Here is a 9,343-nt window from a genome sequence, read left to right as displayed (position 1 = left end):
TAACTTATAATGGTTGCATTTGGTCTCTGAATCCCATCAAACCATGATCCAAATAAAACTGAAGAAACAAAAGCAACTTTTCTGTACATTCATAGTTTTTTTTTTTGGTCATCTAAAAGGTTTTCCCCTTTATTTTTCCCTCAAGACACATGTTTCAACCGAATGAGATTTTCACAAATGCAGAGCTAAGGAAAACTATATATATCTCACAAGTGAACACTCAGCAAACAATTAATATTTGTTCCAGAACCGGTTTGAGGCATAATAAAACAGAATAAACTTCATTACTATTGTGTCATGTGCTGACCAAAGTATAACAATAACTGATGAAAATGTAGGGTCATATTTCAGGCAACAAACCATCTCAAGGAGGCACAGCAGATGGATGAGCTTGTTGATATGGTACACCTTAGTCATGCTCTAGATTCTTGTGGTCATCAGCTAAACTATCCTCAACATGTACTTATGCATACAGGCATGCTCAACTGCAAGATGGAGTGGAAGAACACCCTCAGTGACAGTATCTGATGCTGCTTGCTGGATGGGGAAGAACCCAGAGCTGTTCATGTAGTTGGCACAACGCAGGGGCATTGTGTTGAACAATGGAATTGAAGCTTTGAGCCATTCGGTCCACATTTCTTCTTATGAAGAGATTGAGCACAGCGAAATATCTGCAAATTCGGATCCGTTCATGTTTCACAATTCAGAGAGGGTAAGATTCAGTCGGTTAGTTTTTCGCAGACTGAAGAAAAAGATGTTGCTGAAATTCATATTATGATCAATGGATTGCAGTGATCAATTAATTAATATTCCCTCCGTTTCTAAATATTTGACGTTAACTTTTCAGTACATGATTGACTGTTCGTCTTATTCAAAAACTTTTATGAAATATGCAAAACTATATATATATAACAATAAATCAAATGATAAGAAAAGAATTAATAATTACTTAAATTTTTTTAATAACACGAACGGTCAAACATATTTTAAAAAAATCAACAGCGTCAAATTTAGAAACGGAGGGAGTATAGTACTAGGCCTAAATGGCTGTGACGTCAATTTTAAATTTTAAATTTGAATTTAGAGGATTATTTTGAACGGTCAGTGGTCAAAATTTTCAAAATTTTTGTGTGGTTGGTGACCCGACCCCCATCTCCTCCTCCGACTCCGATGCGCTCCTCCGCCGCCGACGCGCCGCCCCCCGCCACCGCGAGTGAGATCGGAGACCTCCCCGTGGAGATCGTCAGCGACGAGGAGATGGCGCTCATCGAGGCCGCGCTCTCCGCCGCCGCGGCAGCATCCCGCCCGGTCCTCTCCTCCGCCGCCGCCCGCCGAGCGGTCCAGCTCTCCTCCTGCGCGGCCTACTCGGCCGCCTCCGGCGGCGACATCGAGGACTCCCCACCTCTCCCGACGCCGCGGAGGGGGTCTCTGCTCGCGCGGTTCCGCGACCGCCGCGCGCTCGCCGTCACCGACATCACCGCCACGGTAAAGCTGCATCGCCTTGTGTTTGTGTTCTTCCATTCTCAGTGATTCTGACGGCGGCGTGCGTCCTTGTGGCAGGAATGGTGCGATAAGCAGCAGGAGTTCGTGCTGGAGCACGGCAAGCCGGAGATGACGCAGGCCATGAAGGCCGGGTCCGAGCGCCATGCCCAGCTCGAGCAAGAGGTGAGCCCTGCACTGCAGTGTTGGGATCTTCCAAGCAGAATGCTGCCTTCACATTTTTCTACCTTGAAATGCACTGAAATGATAATGCCATATTGAGATTGCCATTGTTTTGTTCATCATGATGTTATACCATGCAGAGCTTATCTGAAATTAAGTCACATTTCTAGTGATTGCGTATGATTGATTTGATGTTATCATGAGCTTCATAGCCATATTGAGTTTTCTCAATTTCTGAAGAAGACAACCATTTGTTCCTTTATTTGGGAATGGGAGCTAACTACCGATTTATTTCGGTTTTGATTTACTTCATTTTGGAGCAGGTTATCGAGAGAGTCGAAGTCACCATTAGATCCGCAGAAGAATCGTGGGCAGTGAAATTCATGAACTTTATCGTCGGAGCAAACCAGTTAATGTTGGAGGGCATCACTAGGGAAATCCCCGTGTAAGCACCTGACATGTTCTTATGTGTATACTTCTCCAAACCAGTAGTGCATCTTGGCTGCGGTGTTGATTTACAGAGGATAGAAAACATTTTTATTTCGTTAACATTACTTTCAGTAAAATTGATTCTATATCATGTCATTGCAGAATTGGGGTCGTTGAAGGTTCATGGATGATAGGTGTTATTGATGAACTCCGAATGCCTCCAGATGGTATTTCAGTCCATCCTATCCTGGTGGATACAAAGACACGTTATAAACCAACAGTTCCCTCAGAAGCACAAAAAAGAAATGGAAGGTTTGCTCTTAATCACAAAATGTAGACACCACAAAAGTTTTATTGGCAGGTAGTAGTACATACTTAAGCTTAGCTTCAAATGCGTGTTCCCTTGAATAATGAATGGTGAATGGTGATTCCCTTCAAGTGACTTCTGCTTTGATCTGGAATTATACAAAGTTGTATTTGATGCTTGATTGGTATATTAACAGTGCCATTGACAATCACACCATAGTTACAAAGAAGATTTCAAAGATCATTTTTTGCTAGAGCACACTTAAATACTTAACATTTTTCTTTCAAACAAATTTAGCTTGTACCTAGATCTGTAATGGTAGACTGGTAGTATCCTTTTATTCTGATTATAGTATCTTGTGAGTATTGTTAGGAAGCAACTCTGGGGTCAATTATTCAGTATGTGGATAAATTAATCCAAGTTGATGATACTTGGCAAGTACACCTTTTACAAAAAAAAAAAAAAAAAAAAAAAGAGTAGCACTGGTATCCCATTTATTGCGCCATCTAAGAGACAGATATATCTTATTTCGTATGAAAAGGTAAATTGGACATTATCTAGAAAAATGAAAAGGTAAATTGGTGAGCCTTACTGTTTAAGAATAAAATTCAGATGATAAGTAGTATCAGTATGTGGAGTTCTCTACTAGTTTTACTGTTTTGCCTCTCTATGATGATGCAAGCTTGCAGCTGTGAAGTTTGTATCGTTCTCTGGTTGATATTTTTGTGGCAGGCTTCAGGTGATGTGTTACAAGTATCTATGGGACAATTTGATCAGTGAGAAATTCCCAGCAGAGAATTTCTTCAGCTATTTTGACCTGGACCCCGGTTACTTGTTATCAGACGATATCAAGCAATACATTAGATTGTTGGGGCTCAATGCAAAGGTGCCAATTCCATGCCTCAAATTTTCTACAGTTTGAATTGTTTCCTGTTACTGTACAGGCACTGTGATTTGAATTACCAGCTGTTTATGGGAAATCATTCCATTCCATGAGCAGTATAGTGCTAATATACTATACTGAACATTCCAGCAAGTGATTGCTAAAATTAGGATGCTCATGCTACTTTTTCACAAAGTTATAATTCTAGTATCTTTGCGAGTTGTAACTTGTGACATGGTTTCTCTTCGTAGACCTTAGAAGATGTATTGAAATATTTCAAGGTCACCTGCCATACACTACCACGGTCTCAGGAACAGCTGCTCTTGAGGTAAATATGAGTTACAGGTTTACAGCCTGCACATGACCTGTAGTACCTGACTACTGAATGCCTAATCACTAGTGTAGTGAGCTCTTGCAAATGACATGCTAAACTGGTGCAGATATGAGCTACAAGCGGACAATTCCCTGCTTGAAGAATACCAGTTCTCTTATGATGCTAGGTGGCTCAAGGATCAATTTCAGGAAGTCCTCAGCTTCTGGCAAGGAGCACGGGAGCCTAAATTTGTGAGTGAAGAAGAGAGGTGGAAATGCAGTTTCTGCAAATTTGCAAATAATTGCCCAATAAATGCTTCCACATCAAGATGTTGCTGACTAAAAAACAAATGTAGCATTGAAGATTGCTATAGGTCAAAGTTTAGTGAGATTCTTTTACGCCTGACTGAAGAACCAGTCGTAGCGATGAATTTGAACATTTGAAGCGCCTTATGTTCGTTCTTTCATTTGTTCTTCTTGTTCTTTGATGATGATATGTAGATCAATGTAAGATTTTACGCTGTATGCAGCATTATAACTTAGATGTTGATCAGGTTGTTATAAAGAGGAATATTTTTGTTGTACACAATGAGATAACTTCATGGAATTTGCTATTGTGGAATTTTAACTTCAAATGTAAATTTCTTATGATTATTAATATAGTGTGATTTTTTGCTTTGATCTGGTGACATTAGGTTTTCACTTGTCCGAATATTTTTTTTTCTCTGATGGTCTTTAGACAGATAGGAATGCTTTGTTTGTGCCATACAACAAACTCTGAAACTGCGATTGCACTGTTCAGACTTCAGAGGGATCTTCACAAAAAGAAATATGTGGCTCACATAAATAGAAGAGACTTGTTTACATACAAACACCAAAGGTTTCAAGTGACAAATCGATATAGTTTTACAGAAACAACAAATGGAATCGACTGGCAGGGTACTTGCGAATCTGCTAGAGCAAATAATGTGGTTATAACTGGAAAAACAATGCCGGCAACTCATACAGCTGATATATAATCTTAAACCTTTGTTCATTGGATGAAATATATCTGCAGAATCCATTGCTCCCTCCTGGTACTTGTCATACGAGTCACTTGCTTCCACCATTGATCACCAAGGCCTCTGGCTGTGGTGGCTCAGCAATGTCCTTCACCACCTCCACCTTGGGAGGGCCCGAATGCCGCCTCATCGGAGAAGGCGGCGCCATTCCAGCTTGGAAGGACAGCTTCTTCTTCACTGAACCAACAGAGGCTACTTTCTCCGGTGGTGTCTCTGCACCATCGGTCACTGCAGATCCTTGGAGGCGCAACTTAGCTCTTGCAGATTTTGTGGGAGCCATGTAGCTTGGCACAGATGGGGAGCTTGCGAGGCTCTCGTCGTCACGCACGGTTGACGTGGCTATACTGTGCCTCCTCGGTCGTTCAGACTGGACACTGAACACACTCTTCGCGTCGTCATCAACCTGTGAGAGCCCATTCTTCGGTGTCGCGGATTTCTTCTTTGCAAAGATCGGTGACACTTTTGCGGAGGGAGTTGAAGGGGATTGACGGGAGGCTGGACGGGTCAGCTTTGGAGTTGTTGGTGATGACTTGTCTGGCTTGGATCCCCTACGGTTGAAGGCTTTTGTGATCTCACCCTCTCCAAGATTCAAGCTTGCACTCTTCACTGATGCACGGTCAAGGTTGCTCTCCTTGTCGGTCCCGGCACGCCCCTCCCAAGGCTTTGCTGCCATCCAGCGTTCCAACCAGCTCCATCCCCATTGTGGGTTGTTAGGGTCTACAAACATTGGGTTGACTGACCTTGAAGTGCTCTTCCACTGCAGAAGACAGAAGTTTCGAAACATTTTAAGCATGTGTGGTTGAGTGAGTCAGAGTACAGATTGGCATCTGTCATTGAGAAGCACAGATATCTACCTGATGTGAAAATGCATATGCGAGCGCCCTCTCCCTTCTTACTGCAGCCTCTTGCCTGCTTATAAGACTCGCCTCAATTTGTTCCTTAGACTGAGTGCTGTCATCCCACTGCTCCCCCATCTGATATGATTCACAAATAGAGTATGTTTAATGCTCCCAATGATATTTTATGATTTTCTGAGAGATGTAGAACAACTGCATACTAGAGTTCTCATCAAGCAAAATTTATTTACAATAGAACTAATAATAATAGTATCCTAGGAAATATTTTATCGACAGATTGCAAGGTTTTGAGATAGTTTGCCTACCCTCAAACTCTCCAGCTCCTGTTTCAGCAGAAGCTGGCGCTGGAGGGCCTGGTTCTCCTCTGACATTTTCAGCCTCCTTGAACGTATCTGCGACTGCACCCGTGCTAGAGTCTGCATGCAACGCAGAGTGCTTGCAGCTTGACGCTTAACCGAGTTACCCTCAACCAGTGACTTCAATCTGACAAGTCCCCGCAGAGCTCGTAATGCCCTCCTTGCCTGCATTATTGCAGCGATGAAATGGTCAATATATTATAGAAGTAACAAAATTTTTACTTCTCGCTAGGTCAAGTTTTAAAATTTGCTATCATGTTTTCCAAGGAACAGAATATACTGCTGCTAAGTCGACTTCAAGAAATGTTATCTTTGTATGAAGGGACAAGGGGCATCAATAAGCCTGACCAACAAATCCATCAACATCAAAAAATGATTAAGAATCAAAATTAGTAATGAAAGGTGGCTTCCACCAACTGCCAGTTGATCAAGAACTAATTTCTTATACTTGCCAAGATTTTTTCGTAGATCATGTCAACAAACATATGCAGAAACAAATAAACAACAAAACGACTACTTCAAAGGAGAGGAACCAAACTATAAGTTTGAAGTTACCCCAGGTGCACAGGTCACACAAGAAAAGTTTACCCCTGAATCATAGAAGCTTGTTTTTACCACACAACATTATGAAAAGAATACAGGAACTGTAAATACCTAAGATACTTCAATCAAGAGTCTCACTTCAAATTAACAGCAACCAGCCAACTACCGGTTGATTGATTGGTGAGCTGCCAATACCTAAAATTTCTACAGGAAAAGAGAAAAAAAATCTCAGGATGGCCAGTTGGCCACCAGCAGACATTTGCTTTCATGTGCAGTCATGTTGATGAGGAGACAAAATCACAAAACTATACAAGAACTGTTCTTTTAGCGTCTAACCTCAAATTGCAATGACCTAATCAGCAGCCAGCATAAATAAAAAACTCAACACAACCACCTTTGTAATATTTGCACCAACACAGTGGTAAATGAAAGCAGCTGATGAAATAAATAGCCACGACGAATTCTCAGACAACTGAGTAAAATGTAATGAAAATGCAATCAGATAGCTGAATTCAAGAGCTATTTCACATTACCAGGTAACCTCGGAAGGCGGTCTGGATCTTGATTGCAGCTTGCTCTTCCCTTGATACACCAGGTGGCAATGACGATGTCTGTGCGGGTACGGGGACAGCCTCAGGTACAGCCTCCACAGTGACATGTTTGCTTTGCTCCTGCTCAACTTCAGGGACCTTAACCTCTTCAATCTGTTGAACAGGTGGAGGAGGTGGAGGGGGTGGCACCGAAACATTGACTTCCAGAGAAGCCGAAGGGGTTAGATCTGGCGGGTTCGGGTTACTAGCTGCTAATTTTCTCCTCAGTCTCTGTTCATTTCAATGGACAAAGTTTGAGTTGTGGTTGCAGTTCAGCTCAAATTGGAGTAAGACATAGTAATTGCGGAAGATAATATGATAATTTGGTCATATAAATCAGTGAAGACAATCAATTTCAAGAGGAAATATGTTATGTATTCTTCTCAAATTACTGAATGGCAATTAAAGAATGCCAATTGAAACCATGACATGGGTGAAAATTCCTTGGGATTTTGAAATTATGTGCAATGGTCACCAAAAGAGCGCCTCCCTTAAAGTAGTAACAATAAAAGTGAGATTTTGATATCAACCAGGTCCAAAACTAGAACCAATGTGCTCATCGCTAATTGGAACAAGAAAAAATTGAAACTTTTATCACAACACAATTGAGACCTCACTGAAAAACAGAATTGTTTGCAATTCAGACGGAAAACTACAAATCCTGATCGAATCCAGATTGAACTTTCTAAATTCGAAACAAAAGGGCCTATTCAAACGAACCCCAAGAATCATTTACCTCCTCCTTCTTCTCCTTGGATTCAGGGCTGAACACCTTCTTGACAGCTCCAAACCACTTCCCCTTCTTCCCCATCCTCCCAAATCCTTCTGAAGAAAACCAAAGAAAATTACCGATCAGATCTGCAACATCCCCAGATCTATCCTACAAAAAATGGCACAATGGGATGGGAAAGAGCACATACAGAGGAGCCCTCAGAAGAAGAATCACCAAATCTTCCTGCGAAAGGAAAGAGAAAGAGGGCCAAATAATCCCCCCTTTCGGTTGTGCGGCAACCAGCAGCAACAACAACAACAAGGTGTGTCAGATCGGCATGAGAGGACAGCTTAATTCTCCAGGAATCTGCACAAATGCAATCATGTGGATGGTGGTGGTGGATGAACAAGGAGGGATTCTAGCTGGAGCTAGGACTGACAGGAGGGCACGGCCAGCCCAGAGCCAGCCAGAGCAGGAGGAGGAGGAGGAAAGGAAAAAAATGGGTTCTTGGAAGTTGGAAGCTGTTGTAGTAGAGGCTCTAAGCTGCTGGGATCTCTTGGATGGGAGTGGTGACTGGTGAGAGCAGCTGAAGTGCTTCTTTGGGTACACTTTCTTGGTGCTTCTTGCAAATTCTTGCAACTCTCTCTCATCAGTGGGAAGAGGACTGTGGACAGCTTGGAGACAGAAAAGTGTGAAATAATAATACAACTGGAATCTCCATTATATATAATACACTGCTAATATAGAAATATTTTCTTGAAGGCATCCAATTACTCATAGTATGATTTATTTTGGACTTGTGTGCTTATGTGTATTTATGTATTCTTAAGGCTTGATAGGATCAGGTGGATGTAGCACTGAAGATATGTAGCACTACTAGTCATAACAAACTGCTAGTGATCATCCAAAACACTGAAGTTGTAACTAACAGTGATTATCTGAACTCTGAATTATGATGACACAACCCCACAAGCATATGAGTGATTGCCTTTTGGGATTAGGAGAGGAGATTAGTTGCAACTTGCAAGGCCGGGCCTTCATCAGGACCCTGCTTGTCTGAATGGCCATAGCACTCAGCATAGTTAGTGGAGACTTGCCTTCAGTCATAAGTTACTCTATTGAGTGCTTCATCAGCTAACAAAAAAGTTGTGTCAGCATTAATCAGTTATAGATATGATCCTACTTATTAAGCTGTGACAGCCAATAAATCCTGCGTCTATGTTGTGTACAATTTTACAATATATATACACTAGGAGCAAACAAATTATAGAGGATGATTTTTAGTTCAGTGTGAAAGGACAGCAAACTAGCATATATGTATAGTATTGCAAAGGTGGCCTAAAAAAATGAAAAATAAAGAAAAGTTATTGTATGATTATGCTAATGAACAAAATAAATCATATCATTCTCTATATGCAAGGTGGCAGGAAATTATTTGATGGATCATGTTGCAAACAATGTGCCAACTCATCATAACTGTTTATATTTCTCTTTCTTGTTTATAGTCGGCTCCCATATGCATGTCTGTTGTGCTGGCAAGCTTCAATAATTAAAATATTCATTCAATCTTATCACAAATTTCTCTCCAGGGACACATCAAATTTATACTTCTCTAGGTACAGTTATGTTTC

The 9,343-nt window shown here is 41.4% G+C and overlaps 2 protein-coding genes across 2 annotated transcripts; one reads left to right on the top strand and one right to left on the bottom strand.

Moving 5' to 3' along the window:
- The first annotated feature begins 1,136 nt into the window (after positions 1-1,136).
- Positions 1,137-4,310, top strand: LOC127773657 (exonuclease V, chloroplastic). Its single transcript, XM_052299794.1, has 7 exons — positions 1,137-1,485; positions 1,561-1,665; positions 1,986-2,107; positions 2,254-2,403; positions 3,131-3,284; positions 3,533-3,609; positions 3,722-4,310. Exons 1-7 carry the CDS (start codon positions 1,171-1,173, stop codon positions 3,930-3,932), a joined length of 1,134 nt encoding a protein of 377 aa, XP_052155754.1. The 5' UTR covers positions 1,137-1,170; the 3' UTR covers positions 3,933-4,310.
- A 105-nt stretch (positions 4,311-4,415) lies between these two features.
- On the bottom strand, positions 4,416-8,315 carry LOC127773656 (protein IQ-DOMAIN 2). The gene is made up of 6 exons (XM_052299793.1): positions 7,921-8,315; positions 7,737-7,825; positions 6,944-7,231; positions 5,817-6,032; positions 5,509-5,628; positions 4,416-5,411 (listed from the first exon to the last, which is right to left on the bottom strand). Exons 2-6 carry the CDS (start codon positions 7,809-7,811, stop codon positions 4,686-4,688), a joined length of 1,425 nt encoding a protein of 474 aa, XP_052155753.1. The 5' UTR covers positions 7,812-7,825; positions 7,921-8,315; the 3' UTR covers positions 4,416-4,685.
- Positions 8,316-9,343: the final 1,028 nt, after the last annotated feature.

This window comes from Oryza glaberrima, chromosome 5 (assembly GCF_000147395.1).
Source record: "Oryza glaberrima chromosome 5, OglaRS2, whole genome shotgun sequence".
In the NCBI taxonomy this organism is placed as follows: domain Eukaryota; kingdom Viridiplantae; phylum Streptophyta; class Magnoliopsida; order Poales; family Poaceae; genus Oryza; species Oryza glaberrima.
Note: the sequence above shows the minus strand (reverse complement) of the source record. Positions and strands in the feature narration are given on the sequence as shown.

Bases quoted from the DNA above. Each gene is read 5' to 3' on its own strand.
- LOC127773657 (XM_052299794.1), top strand. From the start codon at position 1,171: ATGCGCTCCTCCGCCGCCGACGCGCCGCCCCCCGCCACCGCGAGTGAG. The intron at 2,404-3,130 runs GTTTGCTCTTAA...TTTTTGTGGCAG, and splicing joins GCACAAAAAAGAAATGGAAG to GCTTCAGGTGATGTGTTACA. The intron at 3,610-3,721 runs GTAAATATGAGT...AAACTGGTGCAG, and splicing joins CAGGAACAGCTGCTCTTGAG to ATATGAGCTACAAGCGGACA.
- LOC127773656 (XM_052299793.1), bottom strand. From the start codon at position 7,811: ATGGGGAAGAAGGGGAAGTGGTTTGGAGCTGTCAAGAAGGTGTTCAGC. The intron at 6,033-6,943 runs GTAATGTGAAAT...GCAATAATGCAG, and splicing joins CCGCCTTCCGAGGTTACCTG to GCAAGGAGGGCATTACGAGC. The intron at 5,412-5,508 runs GTAGATATCTGT...TGTCTTCTGCAG, and splicing joins CATATGCATTTTCACATCAG to TGGAAGAGCACTTCAAGGTC.